The following is a 15,614-nucleotide window of genomic DNA, read 5'->3' on the forward strand; positions in this document are numbered from 1 at the left end:
GAAATTTGGGTGCTGCAAAGTAAAGCAGTCTGTCCAAGGTCACACAGTCAGTAAGAGTGACACTGCCAAGACCAGCCCTCATGTCTCCCAGCTCAGTCCCACCTCTGGACCTCACCCCAGGTCTTTAGAATGTGACACCTTCAGCTACAGGGAGCACCAGCCCTGATGCCAGCACAAGCAATCCTGGCGCCCAGCACACGGGTCACACTCACATCCGATTCCACCCGGCGCCACCCTACACAGCCAGGCCAGTCCTGGTGTCTGCGCTTTGCACCACCACTTTAATAATTTATTCTTTAAATCAATAGCAGCACTTTTCAGAAAAAGAAATTATGCCCGGATGAGGAAGAAGAACAAATCCTGGCGAGACTCTTTTCTTCAGGATTCTGCTTGAACTTCTTTTTTCCAGTTTAATTGGACGACATCAAATTCCTTTGAAAAATAGGTTTCTTTTTAGATCTGAAAATAGCCCGCATTCACTAACCACCTATTAAATGTAAATGGCTACACCCTGAGCTTGAGATTCGTTATGCTCTTGAAATCCTCAGACTCCTAATAACAAATTCCAGGTTTTAAACCCAATTTCTTTGCTTCCCTCTTCCATGTAATGCTCCAGAGACACAGGGAGCACTCCTTTCTGTTAACAGCTGTCTGCAAAATCAACTGAATGCAAACATTAAGGCAGGGATAGCTCTAAGAGGCTGACCTCGGGGGAAGGGCTGGGTCTGCAACAAAGACAATGGAAAATGTAACAATGAAGCAGGATGTTGGGAGAAGGGCTGATGAGGACATTGGGTTTTAGAAACAAATTCCATTTTTCTTGGATGAAAAAGTAGGGCAACTGGCTGAAGAAGAAGTGTAGGTACAATTGCTGAATATATATGAATGAGTATTAGCGACTCTGGACTGGGCCTGCAAACCAGCCCATCTGTGGGCCAACTTGTGGGGGTGAAACTACTACCAAATGGTCACTTCCTTTCCACTCCCCCTTCTGTTCTTGGCCTCCTTTGATAGTGATGTGTGCACTGCCTTGGACCCTTCTCTAATTCCTAGTGCCTCTCCAGGCAGGATGTGGAGGGAGTGAGGGAGGTAGAGGGAATCTTAGATGATTGGTACAAGATGCAGAGCTTCAAGCAGATTCTCTCTGCTGATGGCCACATGCCTAACTTGTTTCCTCTTCCTTCCATTAGGAACACACAATGAAGCTTGCATCCATAGTGACTGTCTGATTTGAACCAGATCTAATTATCTCTCACATAATGGTTTTGGTCCACAAATACGAGCCCACCTGTGAGTGATTTTCTCTGGGTATAGTTAGCCATAGACACCCTCATCTCTAAAAGGTGTGAATAGCACAGAGAGGAATGGCCAAGTCAGAAGAGTTGGCCTTCCAACATATTGTTTGCATGTGTGGTCTAATGGAAAATATTCCATCTAATTGTTTTCACATTCTGAATGTTCTCAGTTAAAATTCCCACTTAATACTTGAATGTTTCCAGGGTTTGTATCCAGGCAAGGCAGTCGGAATTATCTTTTATAAGAGAGGCTCAGTTTCAAAATATGGGCTCTGCAACCATCTGCTAGTGTACAAGTTCTAATCCTTATTAGAGTGAGCATGTAAGTCAATATGTGCTGTAAGCAGAATGTGGCCCATCGGCATTTAGTTATACAGCCCACAGTCCTTTTCAAAAAGATATATGGTCAAAGCTTTGAAAACTCAGTCCTGTAATGCAGGACTGTTGTACCTATCACCAGGAAGAGGTGGGTGATGGAACACATGAGACTATACATACCTAAATGGAAGCTCCTGAAAGCTCTGTGCACCACCACACTGTCAGGAGAACGCAAACAACTCAGGGTGCCCAAGTATGGACTGACTATGGGAATCCTTTATGAAAAAATTCACAACTTGAATGCTTTAAAGAGGCCATCTTTCCAACAAGACTGAGTAATTCAGATAATAGTTGCAATTCATCCAGAATGACAAATCTGAGAGATCCATTTACTCATTCATTCATTCAATATTCTGTCGTACCTACATGTGCCAAAACTTTGAGGTGCTGCGGATTCAAGAATGAGAAAAATATAAGAATCTGTCCTTGTGTGCTTTTCCACTCTCAGGGACAGTCTGGTTTAAAGAAATCCCATTTGGGGTCCATGCTGTAGATCCCCAGATAGGTCCCTTGATATGCCAGATGACAAGCATTTGAGTCACATCCTTAGTATCACCCTGTTGACACCATGTACCCCTTGAATGGTGTGAAGCTGCCCCAGAGACTTATTCTTTTTTCCCTTCATATCAAAGAAGATAGAGCTACAATTTCCCCCTGGTAGCAGCTATCATGTGTTTCATCTTGCAGGACTGGAAGAAACCAGCTCCTTTTACCTCCCATCTCTGGGCCCAGACTTTCTTTTCTTAAATTCCAAACACACCTTGTGGGGGTAAGGAGGAGGGAGCATGCACCCCCATTTCAGATACGTGGGAGCTTCAGCTTGGGCCTTGACTTTGCTAAATGAATCCAATGTGCAGACCCAGTCCATTCAACCTCTAAAAATCATCTCCATCACAGTATCAGGTGAGACAAAGGTAAAGGGCAGAATATTAGTAAACATAAATGCTGTGTACAAGTATACCTTGCTTGAGATTTGTGAAGAAAAGGAAAACCAGCCAGGCATTTAGTGGAGCAAGCCCTTCTCCAACACCCAGGCCCACTTACTTCTGCAGGTTTTCTTATCCGGATTCAGGGTAAAGCCTTTTAGGCAACGGCAGGCATAGGAGTCGTCTATGTTAATACATTCATGCTGGCATCCATGGTCAGGTGAGGCACAGTAGTCTATTTCTGGAAAGAAAGAAATACCATATAAATGACAAACAAAACAATAAATCTAGCATAGGGAACCAAGGGATTTTCAGTCTTAACTTTTCCTAAACAGATAAATTCCCGTGACCTCAAACACTCATGCCATGAAGGGATCTCTCAGTGAAGCTATTTCCATGTTTAGGGATATGGCCCCCCAGGAAGAGAACTTTGACATGTTACAAAACGTTTATACAACAAACAAATCTATGAAGACGCTCTCCTTGTTTGGGTTCATGTAAGAGCCTAAAATGAAAGAGTGCGACTGGGTGCTGTTTTGCTATATTACAGACTGGGGTAAAGAGAATTTGGTGAATGTTTCATTGTTTCATGGAATTGATGCAGTTAATACAATGACGTCTTCCCAAAGTCCAACTCCAAAGCACTTAACCTCCTCAAACACGGAGCCAATCAATAGCATACAAAATCACATACTAGGGAAAAGAAGGCTCCATCCACATTCTAGGAGTGAAAGGCACAGATATTCTGAATGCAAACCACCTCCCTCCTTAACAGCTGCACATAAACAGGATCGTTCATCTCAAGGTTTCACAATCAGAGAATGTGATCTCCAGATGCACATAAATTTAAATCAAAATATTCAGAAAAAAAGTTTACATGGAATTATTTTATAATGGGATTTTACTTGTAGAAGTACTTTTATAAATGTGGAAAAGAACTGTTCTATTGACAGATCTGAACAAAGTATTTTGCTATAGTGGAATTTGGCCACATTGTTTGAAATTGCTTGAGCTGGCCACTGACAGAGTCTTAAAAGAAGTCTTTTTGATTTGATGAGGATTTTCATTGTTTTTAAGGAACATGTGAACTACATATATCATTTTTATAATGAAGAATGTGGTATAAATGAGTTTTCCAAGCCTCTACAAAAGCAAACAAAATAAGAGAAAGGTACAAAATATTCTTGAAAGGAAAAACATTGAGAAAATGTCAATTCTTCCTAATTTAAAGTCATAGAAATTTTAAACATACAAAAATGGACAGAATTGAATAATAAATCCATGTATATATCACTCAGCTTCAAGAGAATCAATCTATGGCTGACCTGGTTTCATCTATACTCCCATCCTCCACATTAAGATTCTATATTACAAGGTGGCCGGTTGGCTCAGTGGTTAGAGTGCAATGCTCATAACACCAAAGTTGCCGGTTCGATTCCCACATGGGCCAGTGAGCTGCGCCCTCCACAACTAGATTGAAAACAAAGACTTGACTTGGAGCTGACCTGTGCCCCTTACAACTAGATTGATTGAAAGCAACAACTTGACATGGAGCTAATGGATCCTGGAAAAATACACTGTTCCCCAACATTCCCCAATAAAAAATTTTTTTTTAAAGATTCTATATTACTTTGAAGCAAACCCAGTTATAATTTTGTCCATAAATATTTTATAATCTATCCTTAAAAGACTGGAACTCTTTTAAAAAATGTAACTACAATATCATAATGAGGCATAAAGGTATTAAAATAAACTTTTTGTTTGGAAACTATTTCAAACTTTCAAAAAGTTGGAAACATAATATTAATAGTACAAGTATGTAGATACAGGTGACACCTATATACTCTCTACCCATTTCACCCATTTGCTTTATCATTTGCTCCTGTCTCTGACCTATTTGAAGTTAAGTTACATCCATCATGCTCCTTTTTCCTTCCATAAAGTGTGCTTCTTAAGAAGGATATTCTCTTAAATAACCACAGTGTAGTTATAAACTTCATAAATTTACACTGATACAATTGTTTTATTTAACCTACCATATTCTAGTCTTGTCAGTTAATCCAATGATGTTCTTCATAGCATTTTTCATCCTCCAGTACAGGGTGTCAGAGATCATATTTACTTTTCATATATACTTATCCTCCTTTCATCTAGAACTATGCTGTCTAATGTGGCCATTTAAATTAAAATGGATTAAAATTACATAAAATTAAAAATTCAGTTCCTCAGTTGTGCTGGCTACATCTCAAGTGCTCAGCAGTCATGGTAGCTCCTGACTATTGTATTATATGGTGAGATACACATTTCACCATCACAGAGTGTTCTATTCAAAAGCATAGTCTACAACATTTCCACAGCCTTTCTTTGTGTTTTATGACATTACATTTTAAAATAATACAGTATCCCCCACTTGTGTTTAGTTTTATTGAGGTACAATTAACAAAAAATGCACATATTTAAGGTGAACAATTTGATGAGTTTTGACATATGCATGTGCCCATGAAACCACCACAATCAAGATAATGAACTTAGCCATTACTCTCAAAAGTTTCCTTGTGCCCTTTTCTAATTCATTCTTCCCCACTCCTTCTGGTCCCCAATAATCATTAATCTTCTGTCAAGATACGTTAGTTTGTAATTTTATAAAATTGGAACCATACAGAATGTATTCTTTTTAGTCTGGCTCTTTCATTCATCATAATTATTTTGAGGTTCATCCATGTTTACGTGTATGTCAATAGTTTGTTCCTTTTTATTGTGGAGTGGTATTTCATTATATGGACAGACCACAATTTGTTTATTCATTCACTTGCTGGTGGGATTTCAGCTGTTTCCAGTTTTGGGCTATCACAAATGAAGCATCTAGGAACATTCATGTACAAGTCTTTGTGTGGACATATGTTTTCATTTTTCTTGAGTAAACATCTAGGAGTAGAATGGCTGGTCATAAGGTAGATATATGCTTAAATTCTTAAACATTTCCACAGCCAGTAAATTAGAGTTCACTTGCTCCACATCCTCACCAACACTTGGTAATTTTAACCATTCTGGTGGTATGTAGTGGTTAACTCATTGTGGTTTATTTTGCATTTTCCTAATGACTAATGCTGTTGAATATATTTTCGTATGCTTATTTACCACCCCTGTATCTTCTTTAGTGAAGTATCTGTTTAAATCTTTTGCCATTTTTATTGTGTTGTCTCTATTATATTTTAAGAGTCTTTATATATTCTAAATATAAATCCTTTGTTGGATATACATTTGCAAATATTTTTCCCAGTCTGTGACTTGTCTTTTCATTTTACCATAGTGTCTTTTGAAGAACAAAAGTTTTAATTTTGATGAAGTTTAATTCATTCCTTTTTGTACTTTCATAGTTTGTGTTTTTTGGGTCTTATTTAAGACATCTTTGCTAAACCCAAGGTCACTAAGAGCTTCTCCTATGTTTTCTTCTAGAATTTTTATAGTTTTCACTCTTACATTTAAGTTTTAAATCCAATTCAAGTTAATTTTTGTATGTGGTGTGAGGTAAGGGTCAAGTTCCATGTATGTACGTATGTATGTATGTATATGACAGTCCAATTGTTGCAGCACCGTTTGTTGAAGACATTATCCTTTCTCCATTAAACTGCCTTGGCACCTTTGTTGAAAATCATTTCATTATATATATACACATATGGGTCTATTTCTGGACTTTAGTCTGTTCTATTAATCTATGTGTCCATCTTTACACCAATACCACACTGTCTTGATTACTGTTTCTTTATCATTAGTCTTAAAAATCAGGTAGTTTAAGTCTTCCAACTTTGTTTATGTTTTTCAAAATTTACTTGACTATTTTAGTCCTTTGCATTTCCACATATGTTTTAGAATCAGCTTGTCAATTTCTACAGAAAAGCATGCTAGGGAGTGATAGATGTTGCTTTGATCTATAGATTAACTTCAGTGTGCAGGTCTTTCACATCTTTTGTCAAATTTATCACTAGGTACTACATAGTTTTGATGCTATTGTAAATGGTATGTTTTAATTTTAATTTTGATTTTCCATTGAAAGTTTATAAAAATAGTTGATTTTTGTATATTGAACTTGTATCCTGCAACCTTGCTAAACTCGCTTAATAGTTCTAGTAGCTTTTTTGTAGATTCCACAGCTGCCTTTACTCATCAGTACAGGTATAAGATGATTAAGCATTAGACATGAGACCCACAGTGTCCTTGATACCAAAGACACGAATCCCTGTCTGTCTAGTGTACCAAAGTACTCTATCTTTCCCATGAAAAAACCCTCAACAACCATCTAAGAATGTTCTCCTGCCTGGCTCAGGAGTAATGGTTTCAAATTAGACCTCAAAAAGTCTTGCCACCATATGATCCAGTAATTCCTCTTCTAAGTAAATACCCAAAAGAACTGAAAGCAGGGACTCAAATAGATACTTGTATACTCATGTGCATAGCAGCATTATTCACAATAGCCAAAAGGTGGAAGCAACCCAAATGTCTACAGAAAGATGAATGAATAAACAAAATATCATATATGCATACAATGGGATGTTATTCAGCCTTAAAAAGGAAGGATATTATGCTAAGTGAAATAAACCAGTCACAAAAGGACACATATTATACGATTCCACTTTTATGAGGTACCAAAATTAGTCAAATTTATGCAAACAGAAAGTAGAATGGTGGTTGCCGGGGGCCTGGGGGGAGGTAGGTGGAATAAAGAATTATTGTTTAATATTTATTATTACAGAGTCTCAGTTTAGGGAGATGAAAAATTCTGGAGCCAGATGGTGGTGATGGTTACACAACAACATGAATGTACTTGATGCCACTGAATTGTACACTTAAAGAGGTTACAATGGCAAATTTTATATTATGTCTATTTTCCCACAATTGAAAAAAAGTCTTGCCAATATTTTGCAAACTGTTGGTATCTGCATGGTTCTACCATTCTCTCCCCTAGAAAATAGTAAGGAACTGATATAAAAAGTGGTGCTTTTTTGAACACTACTACATATTTTAAATTACATTATTTATTCAAGAGCATAAAGTCCTATTACACGCATGCTGGCTTAATCGTAAATTAATCATGCTTGTTATATTTCACTGACTAGTCTACCTGTTTTAGACAATAATTGCACACTTATTGATTGGATTAATATTCAAATATACTTTTGGTTAAAACAGAAACTGACATTTAAGGAACTGAGTATCTTTCATTTTATTTCATTTTTTGCAAGTTTATAAGAAGCAAAAAATAGTAATTTTTTTTCTATCTCAACATCACAGCAGCAGCCATGCTTACTTGGCTGGAAGCTGATGTGATGCCTCGTTGATTACTAACGGGATGCCTGCCTTGATTCTGCGCTTCTGCCTCCATCCAGTGTGTCTGTCCTTTTAATTAGTCCCTATTTACCAGTTCTTGTTCTTGTCCCTGCCACAGGTCTGGAGCACTCCCAAGTGTCTCAGTTCTTACCACTGGACTTTACCTTATTTCCTACTTTCATAGCTTTCCAAGTACTCCAGTGTCTCCTTTCTTTTGCCAGTCCTCTCATGAGGTCTGGCTTCCTGCTGTGTCCCCAAACATGGCAGGAAAGGGGCCCTTCTTCTAGGGGACACATCTCCCTGATGCCCACCCAGACCCTTTTGAGTGCCCAGCACTCTTCTCAGTCCATGCATTGGGGCAGCTCACTTCTGGGTCTTGACTCTGACAGGGCTCAAGACAGCTGAACTGCTGAGCTCCATGCCTAGTTGGTGAAACCTCACAGCTGGACCAATCTCTCCCCTAACTCCCAGCCAGACCTCCTCTCCCAGTCCCCCTGCACTGCAGTGCCTACTTCCAGGGTCTCCTTGCCTGCACCAACCTGGGGCTTGTAATTCGCTGTGTCCCAAGAGATTCTGGGATAGAAAACATGCTGGGCCACAGTATGGGGGTAACGGTGAGGCTCTGGGAACGGTGGCTGAAAGAGGAAATCAGGTGACCTCAACCAGGGATGGAATTCTGTAGAGGCAGGAAGGAGACTGGCTAGCGTGTATATTTTCCTCCAGGCCTCATCCCAGGGAAGCTGCAGCATCCCCACCTGTTCTAGTCCAGCTGGTCTCCTCCTTCCCTTAACTGCTGTCTTGGGTCTTGTCTATGAGCCTTTGGTCACATAACACTCTGCAGGGTGACTGAGTGCTCTGTGTGGCTTGTGCCACCAACCAGCTTCCAGTGAAGCCTGGGACCAAGTCTTGATTGTTGTGTTGTTGTTGTTTTTTCATTATTAAACTTAATTCAGGCATGTGGTATATGCTCAGTAAATACCAACTTAAAGTCTTTGAAGCCAGTATCATCCCTTAAAAGAATGTGCTGGGTACCAGGCAATTTGCTAAACTGTTTATATGAATTATCTCATTTAATCTTCAAGACAATCCTATGAAGTAGGCAATATTACCATCCCGTTACAGTTGAAGAAACTGAGGCATACATAACTTGTCTAAGATCACCTAGTGAAAAAGCAGAGGAACTGGGATTTGAACTGAAGCCAAGACTGCCCCTTGGCAGCACATGGCCTGTCCTTTGATGAAGGGAACTGACTCATCAGTCCAGCAACCGCAATTCTCCAGCCATGACCACAGTGCCGGCTGCTGGTTTATAGTTCAGAATAGTCAGAAGAGAAGGGAGATCAGGAACAGAGCAGTCTATTCATTCATTCACTTATTTTCTCAATAAACAACTGTATGCCAGACATGAGCCAGGAGTGGATATGAACCCATCTGGCTCATATCTTTGCACATCTTTCCTCCTCCTGGTTACCCCCAGCTCACCATTCTTTGCCTGGTGACTGACGGCTCTGGCTTCAAGACTCAGCCAAGATCTCTTCTCCTCCAGGAAGGACCTTGCTTTACTCATTACTATTGGCATATGTTTTAGGGCTCCAGAAATGTATGTTTTGACTTAATGTATCCCTTGCAGTTCCATATTCCACCTCTGCCTCCAGCTCTGGTGTTTGTAAGCAGTTTATATTTAGGGATGGACAAGCAAGTTTGTTTCAGGAGTATTGAGGGATGCTTTTTTAAAAACTGTGCAGGTATATCCTGCTTTACATAATAGATGTATTTTAGAAAGATTGTGGGTACATGAACTTTTTATGAATAGAAATCCTATTTTCTCATTGATGTATGTTTTAGAGATGACTTATTTTAAGTTGCTATTAAACTTCATTTTTAAAAAATGCTGAGCCATAATACTTGAAGAACAAGCTTCTCTCAAATGAATCTCTCTATAGGCGTTTAATAATCCATACACAATCCCTTAAGTGTTGTGACATACCTTTACATTTAGAAGAACCCTTTGGAGTTCTTCTGCAAAAGTAGTGATCACCTGGGCCGGACCGGTGGCTCAGGCAGTTGGAGCTCCATGCTCCTAACTCCGAAGGCTAACAGTTTGATTCCCACATGGGCCAGTGGGCTCTCAACCACAAGGTTGCCGGTTCAATTCCTCGAGTCTGGCAGGGGATGGTGGGCTCTGCCCCCTGCAACTAGGATTGAACACGGCACCTTGAGCTGAGCTGCCGCTGAGCTCCCTAATGTTTCAGTTGGTTAGAGAGCGTCCTCTCATTGGTTAGAGCGCGTCCTCTCAACCACAAGGTTGCCGGTTCGACTCCCGCAAGGGTTGCTGGGCTGCGCCCCCTGCAACTAGTAACGGCAACTGGACCTGGAGCTGAGCTGTGCCCTCCACAACTAAGACTGAAAGGACAACAATTTGAAGCTGAATGGCACCATCCACAACTAAGATTGAAAGGACAACAACTTGACTTGGAGAGAAGTCCTGGAAGTACACACTGTTCCCCAATGAAGTCCTGTTCCCCTTCCCCAATAAAATCTTTAAAAAAAAGTAGTGACCACCTTAGTTTACAGATTTTTATGGTCAGATCTTGGAAGCTCATATTAATTCTGGTTTGTGTGTGTATAGTTAAAATCAAATAGAACTCCATAGCTAAAACAAAAAAATGAGCAGTTCTCTGCAAGCTGCCCTCCCCCACCCTGGAGCAACCACATTCAGCTCCTTTTGGCTCAGCGATTTCTCTGTACTTGAGTGGAGTCAGAGTTTAAACCCACAAGCCACAAAGCTTCAGAGAAAGTATTTCTTAAGCCCTTTTAATACTGATGGGCACAGCCAGGCTGAGCCAGCTTGAAATAAGATGGTCTGACTGTCAGCACGCACAGCAGATGCTGGAAGAACACTCCCACATGTGGTCTCCGATAAAAGACACCGTCGTCAAATGCTTTGAAGGGTGACATTGTGATAGAGCGGACTATGGTTTTAGGACAAGTTCAGGAAGGCCTGACAAATGAGGGATGGAGGCAGAAGGTATTAGACTCCCAGCACATAATCCTATGCTTCTCTATGCTTGGCAGATTGCCACGGCCACAGTGCCCATAGCAGTAACATTCAAAAAGAAATTTTGTTGTTGTTCGTAACTTACTTGTGCATGTTTTTTTGTCTGGGTTAAGAGCAAATCCTTTAGCACACCGGCAAAAGTAGGAGCCGTCAGCATTCATACACTCATGTTCGCATCCGTGGTTTTCTGAGGCACAGTAGTCCACAGCTGTAAATATTAAAACACAGAGTTTAAGCAGAAACACAAACAGAGGTAAAGGGAATGGTAGAAAGGAAGCATACTTATAACAAATGTAATTAAGGATCAATACTGTTGCCCCCAAAAGAGTATGAATAAATAACTAGGAACCCAAGACCTCCTTCCTGCAAAAATAAAAACCAGGAGCCTAAATCAGGCAACTTATATCAGAAGATAAACTAAAGAACGTAGAAACAATTATTTTTAAAAGTTAAAGAAATGCAAACCAAACAATCACAAGGTATATTTACACTTACTAAACTGCAAAAATAAAGACAAGATAAAATCAGTGGTGTTCAGGCAGCATGGAAACAGAGTCCGAGTTATTCATGGTGGGTAGCATAAATTGATAAAAATCCTTTTGGGAGGATATTTGACAATGTTCACTCTGGAACTATAACCCAAAGAAATAATTGGGGGGGGGAATGGAATTAACTACATGGAATAAGCTATCCAGAGCAGCATTACTTTCAGTGACAATATATATATATATATATATATATATATATATATATATATATATATATAGATGAACATTTAATAAGGGTAAATGGTTAGTAATTTATGAGAAAATGTGCTGGCCTATTTCTCATTAATTCTAGAAATATTTACTGAGCACTGAGTGGGCCTAGCCCTGTTTTAGGTGCTAAGGATACAGCAAATAACAAATCAGAGAAAAATTCCAGTCCTTGAGGAGTTCACATTTGGATGGTGGTAGTAGACAAAAAAACAAAATAAATAAGTTAATAGCATAATCTCTTAGAAGGTGGAGAATATTCTGGAGAAAAATAAAATGGTGAAAAGAAATAGAGATTGTGGGGATGCGGGAATGAGGGTGTGATGTAACAGAAGTGTTCAGGAAAGGCCTCGCCAAGAAGGTAGAAGTTGGGCAGAGTCTTGAATGATGTACAAGCCAGGAGGCTATCAGGGAGAAGGCGTCCTGGTCAAAAGGAAGAGCAAGTGCAAAGGCCCTGCGGAGATGGGAACGTGCCTAGTGTGCTAGAGGATCAGCAAGGAGACTAGGGTGCCTGGAACAGAGAGCCAGGTGGGAGATGAGAAAGAGTGCAGCTTAGGAGGGACCACAGCAAGGACTTGGCTTTTATTCTGAGATTAGGGAGTCACTGGAGGGTTCTGAACAAAGGAATGGAGTATAGACCATAGAGGGAAAATGTGACAACCAGGAGAAAATCAGTTAGGAGGCTACTCAATAATTTCAGTGAGGGGGCAGCTGGTTGGCTCAGTTGGTTAGAGCACAGTGCTCGTAACACCCAGGTCGCTGGTTCAATTTCCACATGGGCCAGTGAGCTGTGCCCTCCATGACTAGATTGAAAACGACTTGACTTGGAGCTGATGGGTCCTGGAAAAACACACTGTTCCCCAATATAAATTAAAAAAAATAATAATCTCAGTGAGGAATGGTGGGGACCTAAACCAGGATGATGCGGGAAGGAGTGGGGGAGTGGGGAAGTGGTGTCCTGGGTGTTGTGGGTTGAATTGTGTTCCCAAAAAAGATATGTTGAAGTCCTAACCCTTCCCCCCACCTATGAATATGATCTTACTTGGAAATAGGGTCTTTGTAGATACAGTAGTACCTCGGTTTTCGAATGTCTCCATTGACGAACATTTTGGTTTACAAGCTCCGTAAACCCGGAAGTAAATGCTTCGGTTTTCGAACACACCTTGGAAGTCGAACATGTCATGTGGCTTCTGCTGAGTGCAAGATCCTGAGGCCTAGCTGTCGGCTGTTTTCGAACGTTTCACAACTCGAACGGTCTTCCAGAACGGATTACGTTAGAAAACCGAGGTACCACGGTATAATCAAACTAAGATGAAGTCATTAGGCTGGGTTCTGATTCAATATGCCAGGTGGCCTTATAAAAAGAGGAGAATGCCACGTGGACACACACACAGTAGGACACCAAATGAAGGCTGAGAGTGGGGAGGTGCTGTTACAAGCTAAGGAATGCCAAGGGTCAGCCAGCACCGGAGGCCGGAAAGGATCCTCTCCTCTGAGTCTCAAGGGGAGCACGGACTGCTGGCACCCTGATTTCAGACTTCAAGCCCCCAGAACTGTGAGGCAATAATTTCTGCTGTTTTAAGCCATGCAGTTTGTAGTACTTTGCTATGGCAGCCACCGGAAACTAAAACACCCAGTAGATGTAGGCCAACAGGATTCCTGCTGGATTAGAGGTGGGAAAAAAAGAGAAAGTAAGGCCGACTTTGGTGTGAGCAACTGATGGGATGGAGCTATATTAACTGAGATGGGCAAGGGGCCTCAGAGCAGGTTTTGTAGGGGGAGGATCAGGAGTGTCCTTTTGGGCCTTAGGCAGTTATTAACATTATAATTCTAATGTAATTTGTAAATAGGAAGATAAAATTTTGTGAAAAAAGTGGATCTCAAAATTGTTTATTTACAGTGATTTTATCCAGGTAAAATATGGCTCTAATGCAAAGCCTGGAAATTAAAAACAAAAATGTTGGTTGTGTTAGGTGGGAGGATTATGGGTGGATTTTTTTCCTTTAAAAAAATGTATCCCTCTGTAATAGCTTAGGACACTTTAATATCAAAAACTTGTAAATAATAAGGAAATGAAATCCGCAAAATTAATACACATATACAATTAAAAAAAGAAAAACCATGGGGTGGCCAGATGGCTCAGTTGGTTAGAGCACGAGCTCTCAACAAGGTTGCGGCCCCTGCAACTACAGATTGAAAACGGCCACTGGACTTGGAGCTGAGCTGCACCCTCCACAACTAGATTGAAAGACAATGACTTGGAGCTGATGGCTGGTGGGCCCTGGAGAAACACACTATTCCCCAATTTAAAAAAAACACAAAACAAAAAACACTTGAAAGAAAGAAAGGAAGGAAGGAAGGAAGGAAGGAAGGAAGGAAGGAAGGAAGGAAGGAAGGAAGGAAGGAAGGAAGGAAGAGAAAGACCATGCAAGGAGAAGATAAGGACATACTTAACATAGTAATCAAAAGATTCGTAATCGAAAGGGAAAAGCTAAAGATTTTTAAAGGGTAATAAATTGCATTGTATTTATTCGTTTGCTCCAGGCTTCTGCTTAAGTATCCACTTAAGTATCAGTATTAAGTTTCTGCTTAAGTATCATTTTTGTAACTTCTTCTCCCTAGAGAATTTTAATAGCACCTAATATTTGTGGGTTTAATACACAAGTCATCATGGTGGGAATGGAACACTCACACAGTTTCAGGATCTGAATGTCAAGGGATATAAGCCAGTTGCTGAAAGTGAGTTGTAACATAAATATTGAGCTAGCACCAATTCCTTATACAAGTTAATGTCTCATCTTTCATGAACCAATGAATCATTAAACAAGTAATTGGGGACACTGAAATCAAGGATACCAAGCCCTGGCAAGTGCCCCAGTCAGCATGTCCCAGGAGTGGGCCATGCTGTAGCCCACACTGGCCTGTGTTAGAAGTCGGCACTCCCACCTCCAACCTCCTCATGCTGGGCCTCATCTGCCATCTTGAAAATCTCCTATACCCTGATGTGGGTGTCTGCTATCGGTCAGCCAGTCCGAACTCTGGCCACCCACTTCTTAGTATCTCCTCCAAAGACAATAGCTGCTAATCTGACTTCCAAGTTCTAGGACACTGACGGTACCACAGTGATGAGTGGTCATTGTACCTAAAAGGCAGATATTCAGACTCTACTTCTTTTGAACTTCCTCTTATACCTTGGGGGATCATCTCTGAGCCCAGCCATCTGTGTCCCTCAGACACACCTGAGTATGCTGGCCCCATATCAGAATGGGGAGAGGTTGGACGCTTTCATTAGGTCTAAGCCACATACTGCAAACTCACCCTTTTCTAGAATTCTCTAGAATAGAATATCCAATGTTGGATTAGGCATTAATAAAGTTATACAGAAGCAGCTCTTTTAATTGACCTCTACTTAATCAACTCCTGATCAATCAATGCTTTTCATTCCCACTGAATACATGGGACCTGATGCCCAGAGCATTCTAAATGCTCAAGGCTGTTGGAACACATATGCACTTCTCTATTGGCTGGGTTGTATACTTATAAAGCAGCTTTGGTGGAACACCTGAGCTCTGGAACACCTGTGTACTTCTCCCATTGACTTGTTGTATGCTTATAAAGCATTAGGTCTATGAACCAGCTGCATCAACCATCGCTTGGGAACTTGTTAGTAATACAAATTCTCAGGTCCTACCCTAGACCTAATAAATCAGAAACTCTGAGTATAGGGCTGTCACATCCGGCGCAACGAGGGTTGTGGGGAGCGAGGAGGGCTGCGCAGGGTTAAGAAAGACAGCAGCCAAGAATAGAGTGCAAGGGGGGCCAAAGGACTCCAGATCTGTGAATCCCATACATTATAATAGGAAATTGATACAAGCCA

At 40.6% G+C, this 15,614-nt stretch overlaps 1 protein-coding gene across 6 annotated transcripts in view; it reads right to left on the minus strand.

Moving 5' to 3' along the window:
* Positions 1-15,614, minus strand: part of MATN2 (matrilin 2) — a 145,968-nt gene that overhangs the window by 33,477 nt on the left and 96,877 nt on the right. For all 6 annotated transcript variants that reach the window (XM_088799034.1, XM_088799032.1, XM_088799033.1 and 3 more), the window contains 2 exons: positions 11,068-11,190; positions 2,718-2,840 (listed from right to left, as the gene is read on the minus strand). In XM_088799034.1, coding sequence (XP_088655160.1) covers positions 2,718-2,840; positions 11,068-11,190 — 246 coding nt within the window. The remainder of the gene's footprint in view (positions 1-2,717; positions 2,841-11,067; positions 11,191-15,614) is intronic.

This window comes from Rhinolophus sinicus, chromosome 6, assembly GCF_057876585.1.
Source record: "Rhinolophus sinicus isolate RSI-liver-muscle chromosome 6, RSI-T2T, whole genome shotgun sequence".
NCBI lineage: Eukaryota > Metazoa > Chordata > Mammalia > Chiroptera > Rhinolophidae > Rhinolophus > Rhinolophus sinicus.